The sequence below is a fragment of the Canis aureus genome, chromosome 21 (genome assembly GCF_053574225.1).
Source record: "Canis aureus isolate CA01 chromosome 21, VMU_Caureus_v.1.0, whole genome shotgun sequence".
Taxonomy (NCBI): Eukaryota; Metazoa; Chordata; class Mammalia; order Carnivora; family Canidae; genus Canis; species Canis aureus.
The window spans coordinates 41,037,472-41,064,628 of record NC_135631.1 but is presented as its reverse complement, the minus strand read 5'-3'; the positions used below and the strand labels follow the sequence as shown (position 1 = coordinate 41,064,628).

The 27,157-nt window shown below is 40.5% G+C and overlaps 1 protein-coding gene across 22 annotated transcripts in view; it reads left to right on the top strand.

The window, feature by feature from the left end:
• Positions 1–27,157, top strand: part of SRPK2 (SRSF protein kinase 2) — a 266,464-nt gene that overhangs the window by 159,873 nt on the left and 79,434 nt on the right. For all 22 annotated transcript variants that reach the window (XR_013360362.1, XR_013360360.1, XR_013360359.1 and 19 more), the window contains one exon: positions 9,213–9,364. Coding sequence is in view for 18 of the 22 variants with exons in the window: in XM_077863989.1 (XP_077720115.1) it covers positions 9,213–9,364 (152 nt within the window). In the remaining 4 variants the exon portion in view is untranslated. The remainder of the gene's footprint in view (positions 1–9,212; positions 9,365–27,157) is intronic.

The window sequence follows — 27,157 nt, the reverse complement described above, 5'->3', positions numbered from 1 at the left end:
TATAGCAGTGTTGTACAGTTGAACTTTCTGTGGTGATGAAAATGTTCTGAATTTGCACTGCCTAATACCATAGCCACCTGCTGTATGTGACTGTTGAGGGCTTGAAATGAAGCTAGATGACTAAAGAACTGAGTTTTAAATTTTACTCAGTTTTAATTGACTTGGCTAGTGGCTACTGAATTGTATAATTGCAGTTGCTTTTAGATTTAGAACTTATGGAACTTTGCAGAAGCCTTGTCTGAAGTGGTATATGTTGCATTATTTCCTGAGTAGCATGAGGCAATCATGAGTGGTTATAGTAAGTTTCATCAACCTACAAGTCTCAGTAGACAGTTCTTTATTTGTAGCAATTTATCCTGTACCCATTTGACTTCATATTGGCCAAAAACAGAACTTGTAGATAGCATAAATGGGTCCTAGGTTTGCTAGTTTTTTTCTTCTTGTTTTTTTTAGTGTATAGCTCATCTTAATGTAAAAGGTAGGTTTATTTATTTTTTTTAAAGGTAGGTTTATAGGAGGTTTTTATACATATGTATATTCTTTAAAAATGTATGTAAAATACATGGGATTTATATTGGCGATTATATTATGGTTATTGCTATGGATTATTAACTGGTGCTCTGCCTTGGGTGCTTTTTTGTTCATTTCTCCTTGGTATTCTCATGTGCTTGAAAAGGCTGTAGCTACCATCTGCTTGCTCATGACCTCTACTTCTATTTACAGCCCAAATCTTGATTTTTTAGCTATAGATTCTACACACCAAGCAACCCACTGTATTCCTACACTGCTGGGCGTCCCATAGTCCTCTCAAACTGAGATAAACTAAAAGAGAAGTAAGTTTTCTCTGAAAGCCCTTCGTCCTCCTTCTGGCTCTGTTCTCCATCCAAATTAATGGTAACATTATGTTACTACCAGAAACCTAGGAAGGAAAGACCCACCTCCAGCAATTGAATTACCAAGTTCTAAGTTTATGGTTTTATCATTTCATCTCTGGTCTCCTCACTACTTGCTTCCTGCTTTTATCTTTTCTACCCATTCCACATGCCAGTTCTTTGCATAAAGCAAATCTCTTACATTTCAGCGTCTCCTACTTGCTGTAAGGATAGAGCCCAGACTCCTTGGAGCAGTGCTGTGGGGCCTTCCTTTGTGAGCTGATTGCAGCAGAACCTCTTTCCTGTCTCCAGCCACACCACAGCCAAGACTCTTTTATGCCTTTGTGCTTCCAGTCACCTTGTTGCCTGGGCCTTGGGCTTCCTCCCTATCTGCTACTCCCACCATCCATTCCTCATCGTGTTAGTCTCTTAAGATCACTCCCAGTATGCAGAAGTTTCTGGCCCAGCTCTCTGCCATCTCCTCTTCCGTAACAATACCTGTAGAGCTGTTGCTAGTGCTCATGTATTCATGTTGACCTGCATTTTTCCCCTTTTTGCAAGACTGTGTATCCCTCAATGCTGGGCTCCCTGGAAACTTTCTAGATGCTGTTCTGTTTGTGGAATCAGTAGATGTCTCTTTAGATGCCTCTGAACTCTGGCTTAAACATTTCCAAGTTTAAGAAAAAAAGAAAAGTCTTTCTTTTTCCACTTCAGATTTCCCCCAGGTCTCACAAATGTATTATAAAATATTCACGGTACCAGTGGCATAAGAAGTATGTAGCTCTGTCATATATATGTTGTGAGGTGATTAAACAGTTAACTCCTTTCTTATCTAAAATGTTGATAATTTGGGAAGCAGGTCTATTTACTTATATCATCATCAACTTTTAGTTGATTGTGCCCCATATTCTAGAAACAATGTAGTCTTAGAAAATAAGGTCTAAACGTTCTGGCTTGGAATTATGACTGTTTCTGTTTGAATTTGGGGCATACATTTTGTTTTTTGTTTTACCTGTCTATGCCCAAAAAAGAATTGATTTCCATTCTTGAATACTCAGCTTAATTCCACTGGCTATTTTAATTATTTAAAAAAACCCAGGCCTCACTGTTGTGGCCAAAATCTGATAAATTCACGTGGACTGCTCTCTTACTGAGAACTTACTTGGCAGCTGTATTCATTATTCATTTTCTTTTTTTTTTTAAGTTTTTATTTTATTTTTTTTTTTAATTTTTATTTGTTTATGATAGTCACAGAGAGAGAGAGAGAGAGGCAGAGACACAGGCAGAGGGAGAAGCAGGCTCCATGTACCGGGAGCCCGATGTGGGATTCGATCCCGGGTCTCCAGGATCGCGCCCTGGGCCAAAGGCAGGCGCCAAACCGCTGCGCCACCCAGGGATCCCTTCATTATTCATTTTCTATTGCTGTGTTACAAATTACCACACACTTAGTAGCCTAAAACAATACGCATTTATTAGCTCATAGTTCTGTAGGTCAGAAATTAGGGCTGCACAGCATGGCTGGATTCTCACTGGACTGAAATCAAGCTGTTGGCCAAGACTACGGTTCTCTGTTGGGGCTCAGAGCACTCTTCCAAGATCACTGGTCATTGGCAGAACTCACTTGCATTGAACTCCTCGTTAGTCCTTCTAGCTGCTGGCTGGGCACTGAGCTCACTCCCAGAGGTCACTTGAAATTCCTTGGTATGTGGACCTGATGGCCAGTTCACAACATGGTTGTGTGCTTACTTCTCGACCAGCTGGAGCATGTCTCTTTGACTTCTGTAACCAGCCAGAGAAAACTCTTTTAAAAAGTAGAGTTTTAAAAAGCTCATGTAATTAGGTCAAGCCCACCCAGCATAGCTGCCTAGTTGCCTTGTAACATAATAAATATAATGTTGAAAGTGGTATCTTGTTCATGGGATCTACCCATATTCAGAGGAATAGGGAATTACAGAAGGCTGAGGCTCACTGGGACTCAGTTTTAGAAGTTGGCCTACCACAGCAGACACTTAACATTCAGGTTTGATTTACCCAAAGTTTGGAAGTTTTTTCATTAGGGAGGAATACATGAAATCATTATGGGTTTTGTCCCTTTAGCCGTGCGGCTTTACCAGTCTTATAGGAATGCTTTTTGGGTAGGCTATTTTGAGAGAAGTATGTATTGATTAATTCTGTCCTTAAGCAGAAGTGGCAGACTGCATATTTCTCTGGCTAATAATTTACCATCAAGAATGGGAGAGTAAGGGGACGCCTGGGTGGCCCAGTGGTTTAGCACCTGCCTCGGGCCCAGGCTGTGATCCTGGAGTCCTGGGGTTGAGTCCCACGTCCGACTCACGCAGGGAGTCTGCGGGAGTCGCTTCTCCTTCTGCCTATGTCTCTGGCGCCCCACCCCCCTCTCTGTGTCTCTCATGAATAAATAAAATCTTAAAAAAAAAAAAGAATAAGGAGGAGGGAGGGAGATAGGGAGGGAAGAAGAGAGTGAGTTTTAGATCAGGTGGTGGACATAGAGAAGAAAGAAAACAAAATTTGACTTTATTGAATGTTCCTAGGAGAAATTCATTTGGAACTTCTTTTTCTCTATATTTTAGTTCCAGATGAATTGAATGAATTAATTTCTTAAAATTAGTGTCAGTTGCCATTTAGGTTGATAATAAAGGAAAGGACTTCTTTTCCTGCCAAATGTGAAGTTTACTTGTCCTTTTCTCTGCTCAAAAGAAATAGCAGCTGGAAGGAAGTCGGAACTCCCATCTGGTTGCCATGACAGTAGAGCAGATGATGCATGCATCTTGCTAGGGTTCAGTTTTCTTCCCTTTTGTGATAGAGTAAATGTACATGAAAAATACAATATGCAGTAGATAAGCATGGTAAAATCATCTTAGTATTATATTTAAAGAAAATATTTTGTTTTTTAAGCTGCATTTTTACAATTGTCCTATTTGGAGTACTGTGAATATTTAGTTGTGTCCTTTGTAGGGCAAAATGATTATAATTCTTTGTGAAAAATATAAATGACTAGTTGGGATTTTGTTTCTAAAATTTTACTCTAGTTGTTGAGGTGGTGCCTTGTTTATCTCACATGAGAACATGTTCTTTAAATTAGTTTACAGAACTACCTATTACTTCCTACTGTAAAGGTGGCTGGGGCAGTTGTGAAGGAGAACATGTGTGCAGATTTTCTAAATCTAAATATAGGTTATTTCTTACTTTTCCTAGAGGCACATACTTTCTAAAGTTGATACTAAAAAGAAAGTTGATATTAAAAAGATATACTTGGGATCCCTGGATGGCGCAGCGGTTTGGCGCCTGCCTTTGGCCCAGGGCGCGATCCTGGAGACCCGGGATCGAATCCCACGTCGGGCTCCCGGTGCATGGAGCCTGCTTCTCCCTCTGCCTGTGTCTCTGCCTCTCTCTCTCTCTGTGTGTGACTATCATAAATAAATAAAAATTAAAAAAAAAAAAGATATACTTTTGTAAGCTTTTGCTTTTTAAAAAGTAGCTTTTTGAAGCTGCTCCATACCTGTTAACAGTTAATCCCCATTCCCCTCCTTTTGTCTTTCCTCTACTGCAAGCCCTCAGCAACCACTAATTTACTCTGTTCTCTATACATTTGCCTGGTCTATTTATTTATTTATTTATTTATTTATTTATTTATTTATTTATTTATTTAAAGATCTTATTTATTCGTGAGAGACAGAGAGAGAGAAAGGCAGAGACATGGGCAGAGGGAGAAGCAGACTCCCTGCAGGGAGCCTGATGTGGGACTCCATCTCAGGACTCTGGGATCACGCCCTCAGCCAAAGGCAGATGCTCAACCACTGAGCTACCCAGGCGCCCCAGTCTGGACATTTTTATGTAAAATGGAATCCTATAACATGGTCTTTTGTGCCTGGTATTTTTCATTTAGCATAATGTTTTCAAGGGTCACCCATGTTGTAGCATGTGTTACTACTTTTTTTCTTTTACTTTGTTTCTTTTTATTCCTTAATATTACATTTTATTTATACACGTTTTATTTTATTCATTTATCAGTTGATGCACATTTTTTGTCTATCATGAATAATGCTTTGAATATTGTTGCACAAGATTTTGGGGAGATATATGTTTTCATTTCTTTTGGGTATGTACCTGGAAGTGGAATTGTTGGGTTCCATAGTGATTCTAAATTCAACCTTTTTGGGAACTGCCAGACTGCAAAGCTGCTGGACAACGTAACATTCCTGCTACAAATTCAGGTTCTAATTTCTTCATTCTCCACATTACTTGTTATTATCTGTTTGTTGGTTTGTTTGTTTGTTTATTTGAGAGTCAGAGACACAGGCAGAGGGAGAAGCAGGCTCTGTGCAGGGAGCCAGACCTTGGGACTCCATACCAGGTCTCCAGGATCACGCCCTGGGCCGAAGGTGGCGCTAAACTGCTGAGCCACCGGGGCTGCCCAAGTTCACTTTTTCTTTTATTGCATATGCTTTTAGTGTTATATCTAAGAAACATTGCCTAGCCTAGAGTAATGAAGATTTACTTACATTTTTTTCCTCCTAGTTTTATAGTTCTAGTTTCTTCATTTAAGTCTTTGATCCATTTTGAATTAATGTTTGTGTATGTGTAGAGTTATAGCTTTATTTTGTTGCATACTAGATAACCATTTGTCCCAGTACCATTTTTTGGAAATATTGTTCTTTTAATTGTGTTGACACCCTTGTTGAAAATATTTATGAGTTCCCTGCATGGGTTCTTAAGTGCTTTTCTAGTAATTCTTATATGAAATAACTTGTTGATGGTTTTCATTAGGGTTGATGAAAAGATGTTTTTAAAAATCTGTTGATATATTTCATGAGTATGTATTTGTTGATACAAACTGCCACCTCTGGATCTGTTAAATAGTTGAGATTTCATCAGGCTTTGTAATACTTGTTAGAAGCCATGAGAAACCACTTTGAGGAAGCCAGCCTTAAAGATGGTGTGGCCTCGTCCATACAGTTGCCTTAAGGCAAATTTATCTGTGTTTCTACTGTGTAGTAAGCAGTAACAAGGATGGATGGGATGAAAAAAAATCATGATTGGCACTATAGCATTGTTCTGAGCCTTATTATGATGTATTGGCGATAATTGATGTGAGGCAGGAGAAAAACCATAGTTATTGGGTGACCAGGAATGTCCTCTGGTATTGGTGATCTGAAGGGTCTAGAGTAGTGCTGTCCGGGAGAAATATCATGTGAGCCTCATTTGTAATTTGAAGTGTTCTGGTAGGCACATTTAAAAAAGTAAAATAATCGGGTGAGTTTAGTAATTTATCTCATTTTATCCCAAGCATTATTGTTTTAATATGTAATAAATGTAAAATTATTAAGATACTTTACATTTTTTGTATGAAATCTTGGAAATCTACTATGTGTTTTACACTTATCTTGATTTGGATTAGTTACATTTCAGGTACCCGCATGTGGCCGGTGGCTACTGATTAGACATCATAGTCCTAGATGTTTTGATAGGATAGCCAGGTGAAATATTATGTCAGCATTACTCAACCTCCTTTATACTTCAAGGTACTCCCGACTCCTCCCTTACACATGAGACCTAACTGGCTTTGGGGGGGTTTTCGGCCTGCCTGTTCATTGTGCCCTCATTGGAAAGGTGAGCAGGACCTGCTCATTGAGACCAGAGGGTCTGAGAATTTTGTCAAGTGATAAGGGCAGCTCACCAAATTAGTTAAGAGTCATTAAAAGAAAGACATTATGATGAAGGTATTTGAGCCTCTCAAAAGAGAGAAAATGGGGTCATGAAAATTAGAATTTCTTTTCCCTTGTTACAATCTACTCTATAGAGATAAAGCTAAATACAGAAAATACCATGAGAGCAGTGGTTCTCAAACGGGCATGACTTTGTCCCCAGGGGAGTTGTTTATGTCTGAACATAGTTTTGATGGCCACAACTGGGGGTGGAGGAGGAGACTTACTGACGTTAGTGGCTTGAGGCCAGGGCTGCTGGTAACATCCTACGGAATAGAAAACAGCCCCTGCTACGGCGAATTACCCGGCCCAGACGGCGGTGGTGCAGGGCACAGTAGAGCGTGGCACTGGAAGAACAAGATCCTCGCCGCCTCGGTTCATTAGTTGTTACTAGTTTCTGTAGGGAATAGGATGGGTTTTCTTTTAGATGCGGAGAATCTCCCCATTTTTTCATATAAAATGTCTAAGGAAGAAAGAGCCAACTTTCAAAGCCTTTCTGACCGAGATTTGTCCACTAGGGAGGTGTCGCACGCTGCCCTGAAGAATGAGTGGGGCGCATAAGACCGTGTCTTGCTGGCCTTCCTTTCCCGCTGTGCCGTCCTGCTGCCTCCCCTTCTTCAGGCCTCGCTTTTGTCCAGCAGCATTCTACTTGTAGTAAAGGCATGTGTGTGAAAAAGAGAAGGAGCATTTGCAAGGCTGCCAGAAAGATTATTAAACTTCCATAAGGTCTGTTGGATGTATTTTTGGATGTATTCTGACAGTGATGTGGGTGTTGGGTGGTGAGTATTCCCTTCCAGTGCTCCACCAGGAGCAGTGCTTAGCTCGGAATGCCATCACTACCATGCTCCAATGTCATCACCCAAGGGGCTGTGACTTTGCCTCTAACTAAATTCTAGCAAGTAGAAGTCAACCCAAGTCATTTCAGTATTTAAGTGTTCTTCAGTTGTTCTGCCAATGATTTTCATACCTGCCGGTGCTCGCCTTTAAGGTCACCCGTGGGCTGTGACCCCTGCTCCTTCCCCACGATGCTGGTGTTTCTGCTGCCTTCCATCCCTGCCCCCTTTTGTGACCTGTGGCAGTTTGAGTTTTGGTGGCAAACCACGTATGTGAACTCTAGCTAACTTTGGCTAGAGGCAATATAGTAAATGCTATTTGGAGGATCTTCGATTTGGCAGGAATCTAGAGGTCTGGCTTCTAGTCAGGGACGGGGGCAGCGGTCAGGGTGGCTCTGCTGGCCCTGCCTCTCACTGGCAGCTGCAGATCAATTTTCTCTCTGTGACCGCTGACCTGGAGGTACCGGGGCTCTTGGGTGAGCTTTGGCTCTGTGTGCCCTAGGCTGTACTACAGTGAGCAGAGCGGACCTGGAACCAGCTTTCCATTGTGCGAGAGTAGCAGTGTCTCAGAGGTGCTTTTAAAGGAGAATCATGGGTACTGGACAGGCCAAAACCAAGAGCAGTTGGCTATCCCTTTCGTCCTTGTGGGATTCCCCTTGCTCCCCAGACTAGAGAGTCCCGCTCACCCTCTTGAAAGTCTGTCCAGGGAACACCTCTATATTCTGTGGGGTGTCTGGACCCTTCCCATTTCCTACCCACACAGCTCTGGACAGCAGTGCTGGTCCCATTGCTACTAAGGGCAGCTTATTGTTTAAAGGAGAGATGTGCTTTTTGTGCCTGAGTTGTAACCAAGGCTTCAAGTTTCCCCAGAAGGACACAGTCAGAAATAGCAGTTAGATTTTTTAGAATAAGTGAAAGCTTGATTTTATAGAGGTGCTTTATGAATGCTTTACTTATTTAATAAGTACATGTATTCAGTATGCCCCTGAGTTTCTAGGTACCTGAAAGGTTTACATCTGTAATCTCTCAAGCTTAAAAAAAAAATTTTTTTTTTTGTATTACAGGTTTTCTCATCTTTTGTAAAAGAGCATACTTAAACATCATGTAGCCTTTGTGTGACAATTAGAAATGACCATTTTGCACCCTTGCAAACCTTGCATTAATGTATACAGACTATACTATATGCGATAGACAGTGGCTGCTTTCTTTTTCATTTCTAGTTTGGGGGTAGTGTTCTTGATGAGCGAGGTTGATAGATGACTGAGTTCTTTACTGAAAATAACTGTGTGTCAGCTACAGCATATATTAGTCATCTTTTAGGAGTCATCCAGGAAACCTAGCCACATTCTTACTATCTCTATAGAATTTAATTTTAAAATAATAAAAACAAGTCCAAAATAAGTCCTGTTTTAAGTTCAGGGCTGCTTCCATCTGTCTTTTTATAATCTCTGTGGGATGTGTTCTAACTAGTTAATAAGGCTGTGTATCATGGGGGGCAGGGTGAGTACTCTTCATATTTCACTTATATTTCATAATATTGTCAGGACTTAAGAAATACTGAATCTCTGAGTGAAAACGCGTCTACAAAGTATAACTTTTTCCTCCTGACCTGTATGTTGAAACATCACTTGAATTCAGCTAAAATGACAAAGTGACATTAATCAGCATTCCTTCTTTAGTGTGTGACCAGCTTTATTTTTCTCTTGTATCAAAAAACGCTCGTGTGTGTCCATGATGCAAGATTGGCTTCTAAGTAAATAGGAATTTTCCTTCCACTGTTTCAGGCCGGAGCCTCAGCAGAAAGCTCCCTTAGTTCCTCCACCACCACCTCCGCCACCGCCACCGCCTCTGCCGGACCCCACACCCCCAGAGCCAGAGGAGGAGATCCTGGGATCTGACGATGAGGAGCAGGAGGACCCTGCCGACTACTGCAAAGGTGATGTGCGAGCACCGCTGGGCCGGAGCCATGGGGCCGGAGCCCATTTACTGGTGTCTGGGAAGTTAACCATGCAGATTGTTTGGTCTTTATTCAGTTAACCTCTTGGCGTCAGTATCATTTTTAATTTCTAGGCCATTAAATATAGAATGATACCCAAAAATGTAAGAGATTTCAGAAGGAAAACTGTAAGAGATAGAAAATATGTATGTACATACTCTGGGTACTTTACAGAGGATTTAAGTCTAATGGAATTAAAGATAATATAAAACAGAACATGGGGATCTCTGGGTAGCTCAGAGGTTAAGCACTTGCCTTCAGCCCAGGGCCTGATCCTGGAGTCCCCTGTCAGGCTCCCTGCATGGAGCCTGCTTCTCCCTCTGCCTGTGTCTCTGCCTCTCTCTCTCTGTCTGTCTCTATGTGTCTTTCATGAATAAATAAATAAAAATCTTAAAAAAAAAAAACAACAACAGAACAATTAAAGATAAAAACATAATAAGCCATCTACGAAGAGCATAGACTTGAAGGTCCCAGGCTCCTGATGTGAGCCAATGTAGCTGTTGTGTAAGACATTTGACTTTAAGTTTTCAGGCTGCTAAGACTAACAAGGAACCAGTCCTTTCTCTGTATAGCGTAGAGTTTCATAGTATTTATTGTCCGTGGAAAGAAAGCCTGCTCATTTGTTTACAGAGACAGGCTTTTTCCTGGCATTGTGCTCAATGAAAAAGACATTCTGTGGGTTATGCCATTGTGTGACACAGTGGATTATGTTTTTAGCTGTGATTTCTCAGAAGACACAGAAATCCACTGAAGTGAAGTGTTCCTGTATTGATGCTTCCTAAAGCTCAAGAACATAGAGTTACACTCCTACAAGGCACCACGTTGTATAATGAATATTGAAAACAGAGTGATCCAGACTCTGTGTGTAGACCAGATGAATGTAGGAGGAAGGGAAGTTGCTGGGTCCATTTGACTCCTCTTTTTACTTAACTTACTCATTTGGAGTTTCATTCTAAGAGAAAATAATCATAGTCCAGTAGTCTGAGCTTCTGAACAATTGATGAAACACTGATTTGCTACAGATGAAGTTAAAGGTAAATCAGATTCTATACAGAATAATAACCGATGGTAGAAGATGGATACGGTTCAGGCCGTAGAGCATTAGTGAGTGTCTGGCTCTTTAGTGTCTTGTATGAACTTATCCAGTGATTGCAAGCCATTCGTGTACTGGTTATGGAACATTGTACTTTTTAGTTACCTATTAGGTGGAAGAGAAAATTTATGTTCTGCTGTAAAAAATTTAAGAAAGAACTTCCACTCTAACCAGATTGTTCCATAGATGTGGGTTTCTGTGCATGGAATCCATGTTTTCTTTAGAAAAAGAACTGTAGGGATCCCTGGGTGGCGCAGCGGTTTAGCGCCTGCCTTTGGCCCAGGGCGCGATCCTGGAGACCTGGGATCGAATCCCACGTCAGGCTCCCGGTGCATGGAGCTTGCTTCTCCCTCTGCCTGTGTCTCTGCCTCTCTCTCTCTCTCTCTCTCTCTCTGTGACTATCATAAATAAATGAAACAATAAAAAATAAAAAAAAAAAAAAAAAGAAAAAGAACTGTAGATCTTTTGTATGAGGAGTGATTATGACTCTAAAGCTCCTTGCCATTTAATATGGAACATAACAGAGTCTGTGGAAAGGTGAAGAGAAGAGGTTTTACAGCCTCCCTCTTACTCGGCATTTCTTGGTTCAGAAATGACGTTGTATGAACAGGAGATGCAGACAGTTGTCTTTCTATTTTACTGCTTAGGCCAAAGCATTAGGTTGGTCTGTAGGAACAGTTCTTTCTAGCACATGTGATGTAGTTTTGGAATATAGGTGAGGTTTGGTGGGGTGAGAACGGGACCAATGACCAAGAAAGAATTCTTTAGATGTCTTTGGTGCAAAATGGTGGTTTTATTAAAGAACAGAGATAGGGCCCAGGAGCAGGAAGAGCTGCTGTCCCAGGGTGGTTAAGGGTGGCTGATTATATACTTGGGAGTTGGGGGCAATAGGGAGAGGGAGGTTTTCAAAAGATTTTTTGCATTCTAAAGAGGACCTAGCACATACTGGAGGCCTTGCCATTGTCAAGTTAAGGTTGTTAAGGTTGTTTTTCCCTCTAGTAAAGCATTAACATTAAGATAATTGGGAGTTTCTTTCTGGAAGTTAGGTTATTGATAAGAATGTTTTCTTGTGAATCACTAAGACATTTTATAAACTGAAGGACTATAATCTATGAATTAACTATAGTTTTTCCTTTCCCTTAGCTTTAGGGCAGCCAGGAGTGCCCGAGGAATGTCACACATATCCCACGTGGGGGGGGGGGGGGGCGGTAGTGTCATTTGTGGGGTATCAGCTTGTGCTTTGCTCTCAGCTAGCCCTCTGTTCTCTCTTCACATGGGTACCACCATGACAGAATGAGGATTCTTTGCCTCACATCTGGTTCTTCAGTATGTGGGTCAGGAGATATAACCAGTCCTCTTATTTATCCCTTTACCATTTCTGTAGAACAGCACAGTGGATACCCCAGACCGAAATAAAGGCTATGAAGGAAGAATTTCACAGTCAGGGCTGATTTTAGGTAACATTTATTGAACTTAAACATCTAAGAGTATTAAAGTCAGCCTGACTATATAGCATGTGAGAGAATGTCAGGTTTGTCCTCTCTCTCTCTCTCTCTCTCTCTCTCTCATTCTCTCATTCCTGGCTTCTGGTCCATGTAACAGATGCCTTACTCCGTGACTTTTGTATATAGATCAAAACCGTTTGTCTAAGGTAGCTGACATAAATGCATTCAAGGAGTCTGTGGAACTGATTGGGAATGTGTGGGACAAGAACTGTGCCCCACCCCCACCCTCCAGCCAAGAATAGACTTTAACTTTCCAACATGATGCTTATTCACTCCTGAGTTATTTAGTATATTTTGCCTGCAATCAAATACATTCTTCTTTGTAACCACTGAACAACCATCAAGATCAAGAAGTTAACATTGTTCCAATTCTGCCATTCATTCCTCACCATCCATTCAGGTTTTGCCAGTTGCCAGTATTGTCCTTTATATGAGACCAGTCCTTCCCAGAATCATGTTCCATTTTGTTTTCTTGTGTTAAAAAACAAAATTCAACCTAGTAGATTTGAAGATCTAATTGACTTTATGAAGCAGTTCACAAATGCTACAACATCTGCATCTAGCAGGTGGAGATGCTGCTGGGAGTTGTAAAAACTGAGAGCTTGGAGTTACTAGGGGCTGGGGAAGGGGATTATTTCATGCCAGGATATCTTCCTTTGAGGGGGAGGGAGGGGCAGAATTTTTATCATGCAGATTACCTCACTTGTGCTTATCAGGAAACTTCTGGTTGATTGTTAAAAGGTCACATTCCTAGGGTAGGTTGAAACTATAATTAAGTCTTGGTTTGCTATCTTGGGGGGGGCAATAACTTGTTTGGGCTTGTTTTTTTCTTTGTTAACACTTGTTTCTTTAACCTGGAATAGTTCTTTAGTCTTTTCTTGCTTTTTTGACTTTGACATTTATTATTATTATTATTATTATTATTATTAAGATTTCATTTATTTATTCATCTGAGGCGGGGAGGGGCACAGACACAGGCAGAGGGAGAAGCAGGCTCCATGCTGGGAGCCCGATGTAGGACTAGATCCCGGGTCTTCAGGATCATGCCCTGGGCCGAAGGCAGGTGCCAAACCACTGACCCATCCGGGGATCCCCGTGACTTCCACATTTTTGAAGATTGTAGGCCAGTTATTTTGTATACTGTTTCTTAGTTTGGTAAACTGTTTTATTTTCTAGGTTTTGTTTTATTTAAAGTAATCTCTGTACCCAAGATGGGTCTCCCATTTATAACCCCGGGAATAAGAGTGGCACGTTCTACTGACTAACCCAGCAGGTGCCCCCATGTTTCTTGATTTGGAATATCACAAAAGTGTTGCTCTGTGAGAAGTATTCTCTTTGCACATTATTTTATCAGGTAGGGCACTGTTTTGCGAAGTTACACACACACACACACACACACACACACACACACCCATAATAAGTATTTTGTTGAGAGTTCCTTCTTTGAGACTGTAAATAAGTATCCCCTTGCCAACTAATTTGTTTGCTTCCCCCTTTCCTTTCTTTCTCTTCCAGTCTCCCACCACTCCCTCCCATCTATCTCCCTGTCTTTCTGGCTATTTCAGATGGACTCATTCATGGATTTCCTTTTTATTCAGTGATTTCTAATCAGTTACTCCCCTTAATTGTTTTGATGCTTGGCTTATCTCAAATTTGGCCTTTAGGAGTTCCTTCAAATTGGTTCTGTGTTCTTTTGAGATGTCTTGTCATTTGAACACTTTCTTACTTGCAAGTACAGTAAACTGTTCCTGACTCATCTTGTATTTTCCCTGCTCCAGCCCTGGAATCTGCTCTTTCTACAAGGATGCCTGGTTCCTTTTAGTGGGGGACAGTATTTAGAAAACAGGATCTGGGCATTAGGTGTGATTATCATTGTTGGGGTGTCAGTGCTTCTAGGTTTCTTAGCACAGCCCTTTATGTTTATATAGATTTCTTTCTTTTTTTTTTTTCTAAGATTTTATATATTTATTTGACGGGGAGAGAGAGAGAGAGAAAGAGAAGGAGCGTGAGCACAAGCAGGGGGAGCAGTAGAGGGAGAAGGTGAAGCAGGCTCCCCACTGAGCAGGGGCCCTGAGTGGGGCTGGAACCCAGGACACTGGGGTCATGACCTGAGCCAAAGGCAAACGTTTAACCAATTGAGCACCCAGGGGCCTCTTATATGTATTTCTGTATTTATATTTAATTCTACTTTTGCTTATGTATATATTAAAATATGTGAATTTAATCAGATATCTCTAATTCTAGCCTAATACCAGGGGATTCAGCCCAGTTTTTTCCCTTTCTGTATTTTTGGGTTTCTTTCTTTGACAGTAAGAGGCTAGACTGTCATTATCTTCATTATGTTTAATTATTTGATTAATTTCCTTGTACATGATGAATCACCAGTCACACTGTGCTCAGATATCCTTTTTACCCCGCCCTGTCTAGTGACTGGGACTGAATTTTTCGGGCAGGGGGCAAGGGAGGGATGGCTCTTACAGTTTAGGGGTGGGATTCCTGTTGTCTGAGGAGGTGTCTTGTCCTCCGTCACTTCTGTTTTCTTCAACTTCATTCCTAGAGAATCTCTGCCCTACCAGCTACTCTTTAGTACTCACAAAGTAAAATAAAACACCACTAACAAAACACACTACCTGTTTTATTTCTTCACAAAAGAAATATTTGTTCTCCTTAGGAAGTAGGTACATCGGGGTGGAGTGAGCAAAGTCACCTGGAATCTGAGCACCCCACAATAGCTGTGGTAAGCATCTGGATCTCTGCCCTTCTGGATCATTCGTGACCAACCAACCTTTTTATCTCTTTACAAGTCTTTCCCCATTCAGCCACTTGAGCACGGAGGGTGCTGTTTAAAGTTCTAATATTGCTAAAGCATCCTCAGTGCTCCTTTCTCTTTGGCTGTGCATTCTCTTTCTTCACAGCTGGCTTGTTCCTACTCATCTTATTTTTTGCTCTTCCACCAAACCCAGGAGGATTATGGTCTTTGGTGCCTGAGAGTCGTGGGTTCAAGATCTGGCTTCCCAGTTCTGTGTCCTCAGACAGGCTCCTTTCCTTTGTCTACGATATAATATCATCTCTCTGTGTAATATAACAGATTACCACCTAAGATTTTATTAGGATGAAAATGTGACAGATGTGTGAAGTATGTGCCATGCTGCCTGTACATAGAAAGTGCTGAAGAAATGTGAATTTTATTTTCATGTGTCCTGTTCTTGTTCTTTGGTCTCCTCTGAAGTTTGTTCCCATGTGTGTTTTCCTGCCACCCCCTTCATGCTGGTCCCCGAGGGGTCTTTGCTGCCTAACTGTGTTGGGCTTGTTTCCCTGGCCTCTGGGGAGAGAGCTGCGTCAGCATGGCCTCTCTCTCTTCCTGTCTCGTTTCAGGGTCACCTCTGATCAGTTGTCTCGGGTTAGGCCTGTAGCAGCAGGCTGGGCAGTTTGTTCAGATTCCTACTTCCAAGCCCAGGAGATAACAAGGGTCGGGCACAGGGTGAGCCAATGAACAGACACTTCCGGGAGGCCCTTGTGCAATACGTGCACGCTTTGTGAGTTTGAGCATAAAGCCACTTCGCTAGAGTAGAACCTCCTCCTGTGGGGAGATTGTGGTGCAGGGAGGGTTTTCAGAGCGTGACTCTACCACCTGCCTCAGAATGGCCAGGGGCGCATGGTGGATGTTCCTGAGCTGGACTGTAAATCTTGAGTTGGGACGCCAGCGAGTACGACCCGGACTCACCCAAGTATTTCAGAACCTCATCAGGCTCGGCTAAGGTACGTGCCTTGCATCTGAAGCTCCAAAGCTAGCCCTGAGAAGTGGCTCCGTTCACTGCATACTGGGTGGCTGAAGAAGCACTGTGGAAGGGGAATTTGCTGCTTTGAACTACCTTATGGGTAAACATTTTTCTGTCCATCAGCACATATTTGCTACAAGGACTAGGTTAGTGGTGACGGTAGGAACATTGTTTTGTTGTACCATCCTGCCTGCATTGACTGTCTCCTTGGAGTTGCTTTTTTTTTGGGCTCCCTTAAATCACACTTCAATAAGGTGGCGCCTTGTGCAATTTTATCGTGTGTATTATTTCTGGAAATATCGATTTCAACACTTTTGTGGTCTGACTTGGTAAGCATGTGTCATTTCCTCAGAAAGGCCTTCTTTGAACCATTAATCACATCTTCATTAGGCCCTTCCAAGCTCTGTACCTCCCAGTAGTCTCTACCAAAGCTCCCCCATCCCCCAGTAGTCACCATGGTGTGTAATTATACATTTATTTTTGTGTTCATTTGTGATCTGCTTCTCCTCAGTCTGGGAGATTCCCTGTACTCAGGGGCTATCTATTTTTGAACCCCACTGCATTTGTACTCTCTACAGTGCAACAAATATTTTTTTTGTTGGATAAAGGAATTGCCTCTAGTGTTAAGCTCTACAACTAAGGGCCGTATGGCACTGATGTTTGCTCTGTGTCTTGGAAGGCATGTCCAGAGTGAGGAGGTGGACACAAGTCAGAATCTAGATCTTTCATTTCTTCCTGGATCTTCTTAAAATTATCCATCATGCTCTGAAGGTCTTATTTGTTATCCATTTGAGTGGCATCCATTTTTTTCTTATGAAACTTAGCAATATCTTCTTCAAAACATAGGATAAACAGTATAAATATTCACACACTAGAAAAACGTCCAATGACTCTCTTACACACAAATTGCCTTTCCATCTATGAATAATGCTCAGAATGTAAAGTCGGTGATTAGTGGTTATATGTTTTCATTGGCCTTGTCCCTCCCTACAATCTAGGACTTAGAACAGAACATTTATAGCTTCAGCTTTTCTTAAAATAAGAAAGCACTATACCTTACATAGGGACTGCCTTAGAAACCAATGTCTTACAGCTTGTATTTTATTGAAGTGTAGTCTTTAATTTGTTTTTTTCCTTTTTTTCAAAGATTTTTTAAAAAATTTATTTATTCATGAGAGACAGAGAGAGAGAGAGAGAGAGAGAGGCAGAGACACAGGCAGAGGGAGAAGCAGGCTCCATGCAGGGAGCCAGACGTGGGTCCCGGGTCTCCAGGATCAGGCCCTGGGCTGAAGGCAGCGCTAAACCGCCGAGCCACCCGGGCTGCCCATCCTTTCTTTAACATAAAAAAGATCATCTTTATTCATTCACAGTTATTTTCCTTAAAACCACTAATTTTGTGTACATACTTAATCCTACCCTGGTTGAATGTATTTTTAAAATTTGTTGGCTCAATTTGGCTTACCTGAAGCCTTAATAAGAAATTGCTTATCTCTATGAACAAAGTAATAGATACTTCTGAATTAATTGCAGGCGGCCTCATTGCATTTCTTTCATGGGGACTGAGGAGATTCTGACACCTGATAGGCCCACTGGTACTATGAAATGCTGCTGACGAGGGTATGATCACTAAACTTTAGTTAGCATGACAGTTCAATTCTCTGAGGTTTACTATGTATAAAGTATTGTGTTTTACTACAGAGATTATACAGGTGAGTGAGAAATCAGCCCCCATTCTCTAGGAGTTTGTAGGCTCAGAACTTTGCCACTAGAATAAATATAAGCTAGTTAGTGCCAGAGCCTTCACTGGTCTTGCCTTCCCAACCTGTCCATGGCACTTAATAGAATAATCTGGCTGAGTAGTGACTGAAGAGACCAGATCAAAAAACTACTTAAATAGCCTTTTTCACCTTTATTGTGTGGTTAATTAACTATAAGGCGGGGGTGGGTGGGGAGGAAGACTTTATTGATGGTGCAGGATTCTTCTTTGACCCAGTCCTGGAGGCTGGGACTGGCATTTCTGGGAAGCGCTAAGTGCCCTGCTTTTCCAAGCCCATGGCATGCTAAAAGCTGATGCATAGATTAGGTTGAAGAGGAGTTTGGGAGCATCACGTAGAGGATAAAGATGAAGATAAGAAATTTGTACATGAAGTAATTTATTTTTTTTGTTTTTATTTTATTTATTTATTTATTTATTTTTTCATGAAGTAATTTAAAACGCCAGCTCCTAACATATGTTGGGGGAAAAAAACCTTGAAGAAACACAGAATAGTTCATGTGTGTGTATGTAGATTTCTTAAGATACTCTGCGCACAGGTCATTTATCATTTCATGGCAGATACTTGTTTTCTTCACATTCTTTATGCATTTTATTTTTCTTGCTTGCTTGGTCTGTGCATAAAGTTGAGTAGAAGTGGTAAGAGTAGACGTCTTTGATTGTTTCTGATCATCAAATAAGTGTGTAGATATTTTTAAAATATTTATTTGAGAGAGAAAGTGCATACGCATGAGCAGGGGGAAGGGGCAGAGGGAGAATCAGACTCCTCATTGTGCGGGGAAACCAAGAACTTGGGGCTTGGTCCCAGGATCCCAAGGTCATGACCTGAGCCAAAGGCGCAGATGCTTAACCAACTGAGCCACCCAGGTGCCCAAATGTGTAGATATTTTTTTAGCTATCTTTACAGGTTGTGATGGATCATAGATTTAAATGTAGAGCTAAAAGTATAAAGCTTTATAAAAAGAAAAAAAGTAGGAGGATATCTTCACAACCTTGCAGTGAGGGAAGATGTCTCAGAGAACATGCAAGACATATTAACTACAAAATAAAAAATAATTTGATTTCATCAAAATAAAGTATTTGCAGATTAAAAGGCACTTTTAAAAGTGGAATGACCAGGCTCAGACTAGGAGAAAATATTGATTTACATATATAGCTTACAAAAAACATAATTAGGAGAGGGAACATGGGAAGTTTAGTGAGGTTTTAGAGTAATATTCTTCATACTGACTAGGGTGTATCCATTTGTCAAGTATCAGGGAATTGTGTACATAAGATTTTTTACTTCCATCTTATGTAAATTTTACTTCAATTTTTTAAAATAGTTGCCATGCCTACTTATGTATGGATTATAGGATTCTGTGTGTGTGTATGTGTGTGTGTGTGTGTGTTTTACCTCTTGGTCTTATTTTTCTTGGTTTTCTGTACTAAGCATATATTTCTTTGTAAATAGAAAAAAAAGAGAAATGTTTAAAAAAGGAAAACTTAGCTATGAGGAACCATTATAGATTTTGAGCAAGGAGTGGCTTTATTTAAGACAGAATAATTTGTGAATCTTGAATGGTCAGAGAGAGAAGATACATATATATAAAGGAGAAGTCAGAAAAGCTAGCAGCACCATGGAGGAAGCGTCTTAATCATTTGACAAATGACTGAATGTAGATGACAGTGATGAGAATCTTCCAACTCTTGAACTGTGGGGCGACTAGAAGAAGAGCAGTGCATTTTGGGCATCCTTTTTTTTTTTTTTAAAGACTCAATTTTGAATCTGCTTGCCATTTTTTCTTTGTTTAGGACGTTATTTGGCTACTAAAAAACTCAGAGCCAAATGTGCAACCCTCCTGTAACACGTGAGCAAGAATTTCCAGCATTGCATTCTGTGTCCTAACTTCACTGCAGCATTATTCTATTTTATTTTGTTTCTGGACTATTTTTTTCTTTGCCCCAATTTCCTTCTAATTTTGTATCTTGTATTATGGTTTTATAAACTGCCTCAATTCCTTATTGGAAAGAAGTGGATTTGGCACTATTAACAGCAACAATGAAATCATGGGTGGGGAAATTTTGAGGAGTTTGACTTTATTCATTTTAGCTTAAAGAAACTAGTGTAGATATCAAGAAGACAGCTAGAAATAGGAATCTGGGGCTCAGAAGAGTGGCTAGCAAATGGTGTAGTAAAGAATTTAACACTGCCCAGGGCACATTAGTGGCTCAGTTGATTAAACATCTGACTCTTGATTTAACTCCACTGGAAGAGGACACCTGGATGCTCTGCATTTGGGACCCTCCTAGGTCCTGCCTCATATGTCTTTTCCCTTGATTGATTTTAATCTGTGGCCCTTATGTTTGTGATGAAATGTAATCATGAGTATCAATAGCCACTGGGGAGTTCTGTGAGTTCTTCCTACAGATTATTAACTGTTGCAGCTAAGCTTGGTGTTGGGAACCTGCAGATTTACAGTTGGTATCAGCGCGACTGCTCAGCTCTGCAGTTCTAGGAGAAGTGGAGGTGCTCTTATAGACTATTCCCAAACCTTACACAAGTACTACAGATTTGATAGGAAAACAAGTCATGTTAAGATATGTTAAGTGAATAAAAAAGATACAAAGGTGCTATTCACTGACAGACCTTTGGGAGATCCAGTGGAATACAGGAGGAGAAAGAACAAGTTGAAAGAAACAGAGCGGTCAAGGGGGTAGGAGAACAGCCAGAGATTGGGATTCCACTTGACATGGAGCAGATCAAGGAACTGAGCACTCAGCAGTTCTCTTTGTCTCCATGAAAAGGTCCTGCACATATTCAGTTGTGTAACTGGAAATTTCCAATTTGGGGGTATAGAGGAGTCTTAATTGAATTCTAAATGTCAGTGGTTCTGTCCCAACCTGTTAGCCCCCTTCATAATTGGCCCTTTTGCGTCTTCCCGTCCCCAGAGGCGTGTGACATGACATCTGGGCCAGAGCCACCATGTGATGTCTGTCAAGGACCTCCTCCCTGCTCAGTCAGGTTGCTGTTGGCCAAGCTGCTGGGGCTGCCCCGCTGTGCTCAGTGCCAGACCAGGACTGGGTGGGATAGCTGCAGTGACAGGGCCCTGCCCAAATGCCTCCTGTGTCCACTTCGTTCAGCAGGGGTCAGCCTGTTCTGCTGTATCGCCACACCTCCCCGTGCTCTTTCTGGGAATGGTTCCTGAAGCCATCCCATAGCCCTCTCTGCCAGCCTACACCACTGGGCCCAGGAGTCTGTTTTTAGAAAGAGTCCACAGTGTGATGGCCCACTTCTCTGTCTCATCCTCTCCCAGTCCCCTTACCAACTTCCTGGAACATAATTTCCTTTACTTTCCTTCTTTGGCCAAAAACTGAAACTCTTATGCATCATTTCTTGTACTCTGGCTTTTCAGGGCTGTCTACTATTTATCTTGGTGGGCCCCAGGCATGTTTGATTCTTATTTGGGATCTAAATTAAAATATTTAAAACATTTACAAATAGAACCTAGTAACCTAGTGTTAAGACAAGTTTTGGAATAATATATTTTCTCTCTTTTTAAAAATATATTTTTACTAAGATACAATTGACCTATAACATTATACGTTGTACGTTGTACGATGTACATTGTGTAAGTTTGGGTGTTGATTTGATACATTTATATATTGCACTATAATTACCACATTAGTGTTAGATACCGCTTCTATCATGTCACATAATTATTATTTCCTTTTTGTAGCGGGAACGATTACAGTCTAGTCTCTTATTAGCAACTTTGAAGTTTATAATAGAGTTGCCTATATTTTTGATTTCCCTCTTGAGGCTAGTATAAAAAAGAACTGTATTCTTAAGAATTCCTTATTCTGTCTGATCCCTCTCCTTCTTAGCACTGATATTCTGGATTGGTAGAATGGATTGGGTAGAATGATTTTCGTATTTATCTGTACTAGATCCTGTTTCAACCTAGAATTGAAGAGATTGAAATGAAGTAAAGGAGTTTTAGATTTTTTTCTCCTTTTTTCTACTTTGTACTGACTATTAGTACTTGAAAACTTGATGGGTTTCTTTTTCTCAACAATTATCTGTACTGAATACAATATTCACAGCTCCCCCCCCCCATCCACTAGGTTTTTTTTTTTTTTTAAGATTTTATTTATTTATTCATGAGAAACAGAGAGAGACAGAGAGGGAGAAGCAGGCTCCATGCAGGGAGCCCAACACGGAACTCCATCCCGGGTCTCTAGGATCACACCCTGGGCTGAAGGCGGCGCTAAACCTCTGAGCCACCTGGGCTGCCCTCCACTAGGGTATTTGAGTTGCCAGACCCCCAAGAATGCCTGAAGCTGCACGTAGTTACCAAACCCTATATATACATGTTTTTTCCTATATATATGTGCTTGTAATAAACTTTGTTATAAATAAATCAGGTAAAGGGATTAACAACAGTAATAGAACAATTACCATATACCGTAATAAAAGTTACATTCTCTCTCTCTCTCTCTCTCAAAATATTTTCTTGTTTTGTTCTTGGGGTGAAATGAGATGATAAAAATGCCTGCTCGAAGAGATGAAGTGAGGGGAATGATGTAGGCATTGTTTCCATTGTTTCCACTGACGATCTTCTGGTGATATGTCAGAAAGAGGATCTGATCCCCTGCTTCCACACTGCAGTTGGCTGTGGCTCATTGAAACTGCTGGAAAGGGGGTGGATAATACTTAATGTAAAATTTACCACTTTAGAGGCTACTGTTCATTGGTTTTCAGTATATTTACAAATGGGGCAACTATTAGCACTGTCTACTTCCAGAATGTTTTCATCACCCCAAAAAAGAAATATGTTCATTAGCAGTCACTCCTTGTCTCCATTCTCCCAGTCCTTGGCAACCACTAAATCTACTTTCAGAATCCTACAGCATGTAGCCTTTTGTGGTTGGTGTACTTGATATCTTTTTAACTTTAATCCGTTTTGCAGCATATATTATTATTTTATACCTTTTTATACTATAATCTGTATTCCAGCTATATTACATTTTGTCCATTTATGAGTTGATGTACATTTCGTTGTTTCTGTTTTGGCTATTAGGAATATGCTAGTGTGTGCATGGGCGTGCGTTTATGTGTATACTTTGTGTGTGTGTGTGTGTGTGTGTGTATAAGTTTTTGAGTGGGCATGTTTTCATTTTCTTGGATATACCTAGGAGTGGAATTGTTTTTAGGTCCTATTGTAACTCCATATTTAAATATCATGAGGAATTGCTAGACTGTTTTTCTTTTCGTTTTAAAGTGTTTATTTTTTTAAAGAAGTTTCGGTTGACTATAATTTTATCATATTTTGATTATGCTTTACTCTTTTGTCCCTTTATATGCTAATTAAAATCATTCTACCTACTTCTGCAACTTTCATTGATCCTTTCAGGCTACTAAGCTCTTTTCACTGCACCACTTATATTCACTGAGCCTTTTTTTTTTTTTTTTTTTTTTTGTGAGCCTTTAAACTTGAATCTCTCATCAGACTTCTGGAGGAATAGTAATTTTTTCCTCTATTAGTAATATAGTGAGATGGAAAAGTTCTCTCCGTGACTGGTACGTCTAAGGCATAAAAGGAAGAGTTTTCAAGAAGGAAGGATTTAATTATAGCAGTATTCAGGGGATCCCTGGGTGGCTCAGCGGTTTAGCCCCTGCCTTCAGCCCATGGCGGTGCTCCTGGAGACCCGGCATCGAGTTCTGCATCAGGCTTCCTGCGTAGAGCCTGCTTCTCCCTCTGCTTGTGTCTCTGCCTCTCTCTGTCTCTGTCCTTCTCATGAATAAATAAATAAATTCTTAAAAAAAAAATAGCAGTATTCAGGTAAGCCAGAGACTTAGGGAGATGAAGGCTAAGACAAGGCCAGTGAACTACCTGCAGGGAGTGGCCCTAGAGACCCCATCAATTGGGGCCAGTGATAGGTCTTGGAGGTGAACAGGTATACTGGAGCACTCATAGCAGATTGTTTGTAAAATTTAGCAGTTAATGAAGAGAACATTTTAGCTTGTTGGGGGTGAGGTTCAGTTAGATATGAACAGGGAAAGTTGACTTTAAGACAGGATACCCTGAGCATATTTCTAGGCAGAAGAGAAGAAATCTGGAGAGAGGTAAGAGGGCTGGCAAAGAAAGAATCAAATGAGTGATTTTTGGAGATAGTAGTAGTCTCGGAAAGATAGAGGTCACATCTTTCTTGCAGAATAGAGGAGGTTTTACATAGTTGTTGTGGGGAGCAGAACAAAGACTGTCTGGTTATTATTGTTGGATAAAAATTATTCCAGAACTTAGCAGCCTTAGGCCAACTTTTAATTTTGCTTATGATTTTATGGATCCAGAATTTAGAAAGGTCAAAGCTAGGATGGTTTGCCTCTGCCTCATGATGTCTGTGGCTTCAGTTGAGACATCTCAAAGGCTTGCAGTGTCTTGATAGGCTGAGGCCTGGAATCATCCGGAAGCTTATTTAGTCACATATCTGGCCCCGGGACAGGAGAATTGGAAGACTGGAACTGCCAACTGGAACACCTCCATGTGGCTTGGTTTCCTCATAGCATGGCAACCTCAGAGTAGTCAGACTTCTTACCTAGTGACTCAGAGTTCCAGAAGCAGACCTCCACCTTTCAAAGTGAGAGCTGCATTGCCTTTCAGCCTAGCTTCAGAAATCACGCAGTCACTTGTGCTACATTCTTTTTGGCTAGAAGTCTTTCAGGAGCTAATCAGATCTATAGGGAAGTAGAGTCCATTTCTTGATGATAGAACATCAGGGTTCTAGAAGAGCAAGTGCTTTGGAAGATACTGTTGCGTCATGTTTTAGAGAATATGATTTGTCACAAGAACTTAATGAAGGGACATTGCAGACTCCCTGTATGTTTAGCTAGATTTACTTTTTGGTGTAATCATTTAACTGCTTTTCCTAGAGCATAAATTCATTTAATGCTTTTTTTGTTTGGCATAGATTATAAGTCCTAAGCCTAAAGTCCACTAACTATATCTAAATTGCTGTGTTGGTTGCTTCATGTAGGAGTATGCACAAGTTGGTGGATGAGTTAGGCTTTCTTATGATGATTAAACTATAAATCATTAATTGCTTTTGGATTATAAAACTAGATGAGGCTTTAGATTGAGGCTCAAAAGTAAGTTCTATTTTCAATATATGTGTTGAAGACTTTTTTTTTTTTTTTAATTTTTATTTATTCATGATAGGCACAGTGAGAGAGAGAGAGAGGCAGAGACACAGGCAGAGGGAGAAGCAGGCTCCATGCACCGGGAGCCTGACGTGGGATTTGATCCCGGATCTCCAGGATTGCGCCCTGGGCCAAAGGCAGGCGCCAAACCGCTGCGCCACCCAGGGATCCCATGTGTTGAAGACTTTTTACTTCCTATGTTTGTAGCCCTTTGAATCCATGACCTATGTTCTTTTCCCCATTTTTAAAATTTCTTTTTTTTAAAAAGATTTTATTTATTTATTTATGAGAGACAGAGAGACAGAGAGAGAGGCAGAGACACAGGCAGAGGGAGAAGCAGGCTCTTTGCAGGGAGCCTGATGCAGGACTCAATCCCAGGACTCCCAAGATCACACCCTGGGCTGAAGGCAGATGCAACCACTGAGCCACCCAGAGATTCCACCCTCTACCCGCCCCCCCACCATCCTAAAAATTTTTAGAGAATAGTTGAGAATTGGGATTATTCACAATGTATTCTTCTTCATTTTTTATAAGAGATGTAACATCTGCTTGGGAAGACACCTGCAGTTGTGTGGTTGAGTCAGACATTGCTGTGCACTTCAGTATATACTTGCTCTCTTATGGTTAGTAGGAGCCAGAAATAACAATGGGCCTTGACTTCCTGAAGAAATGTAATCTTTCAGTTATGTATTGGTATCTGAGTGTATATAATAATGGCCTTTGGTTTTAAATAGAGAACTGCTTTCAGGATTCTCTTACTTTAAAAGTTTCTTATTTACTAAAAAAAGAAAAATCTATTTTTTGCTTGTCTTTTGATTTTTGAATTCTGCTTTTACCCAACTTAGACTTTCCTATTCCCAGATCAATTGTTTCCCCAGTTTATATTTTAATATATTGTATTTGATCTTATCCAGAACATAATTGAGAACCAAAAAATGAGGCCTGAATCTTTGAGTACATGTGAATAATGTCCAAGTTCTTGCACTAAAGCCCATGTTTACTAAAAGGCAAGAGAACACCCTTTCAGAATTTAAAATAATACCTTTTTATTCTTTATTTGCCCACAAAGCAAGTAAGGGGAAGGCTAAGAACAAGAAATAAAATATAAAAGCTATAAAAATCAGAAAATCCCAATGAACACTGCAGCCTTAACCTGCTTGATATAGTGATAAAATGTTTAGGCAGAAAGACCATATGTCTTGGGGGAAAATCAGATTGGTATCAGAGTTTTGTACATCAGCATTGTAGGCCAGAAGACAATAGAGTAATGCATTTGACATACTCAAGGAAAGAAATTCTTTTTTTTTTTTTTAATTTTTATTTATTTATGATAGTCACACACAGAGAGAGAGAGAGAGAGAGAGAGAGAGAGGCAGAGACACAGGCAGAGGGAGAAGCAGGCTCCATGCACTGGGAGCCCGACGTGGGATTCGATCCTGGGTCTCCAGGATCGCGCCCTGGGCCAAAGGCAGGCGCCAAACTGCTGCGCCACCCAGGGATCCCAAGGAAAGAAATTCTGAGCCAAATATTTTGTTATCGAGTCAAAGTGACCTTCAGTTATAAAGGTCCCATGTAAATTGTTAGGCACATGCAAGTCTCAAGGGAATATTGTTCTTTGAGAAATCTGTTAAAAAAAAACAACACAACCAAAATTAATGCAGAGGGATAGACATAAAGATTGATTTCATGAAATGACAAAATTATACTTGAAAAATTACACCTCTTCCAGTCCTCTGGAGTGTTTATCTTACAGCATACTATTAAGTAGGTGTATCAACTAGATACTCAAATGGACTTTAAAGTATCGATGTTTAGTTTCTGTTGACTGTATTTTTCAATTTAAGGATAAATTTTATAACAACGTATTCACTAGAGCAATGATTTAGATTCTCCTGTCAAAGGTACTTGAAGAGATAAGTAGTTGTGCCTGACACTGTGTATTTAAGAAGCGATAGGAAACAGATAGAAAATGTGTCTGTGAGCTCTCTTGAGCTGAGAATTCTGAGATTTGTAGGTAATTAGTATATACAATATATTTTCAGTGAAATCGCACACTTAGCTCTATGTGTAGTTATGAGAAAAAAAAAACCTTGTGACCTAAATTACAGAATCAAGTGAATCTCTGTACTTAGGCTCTTGATCAAGACAGCCGTTGACCATTTATTATCTGATGATAATTCCGCTGCATTTTAAAGACTACCTACCTCCAAGGTACATTGATAGAATACTGTGTTCTAAACCATTCTTGCTGGATTAAGAAGTGATTCAGGGATGTTCTAGACTATAGAATGTAGGGATTAGACTTTTAGAGTCTGCCTTGCCACACGTGCGGATTGCATGTCCACTGTGGGCTGTCATTCCTTTTTTTTTTTTTCCTTAAGATTTTATTTATTTATTCATGA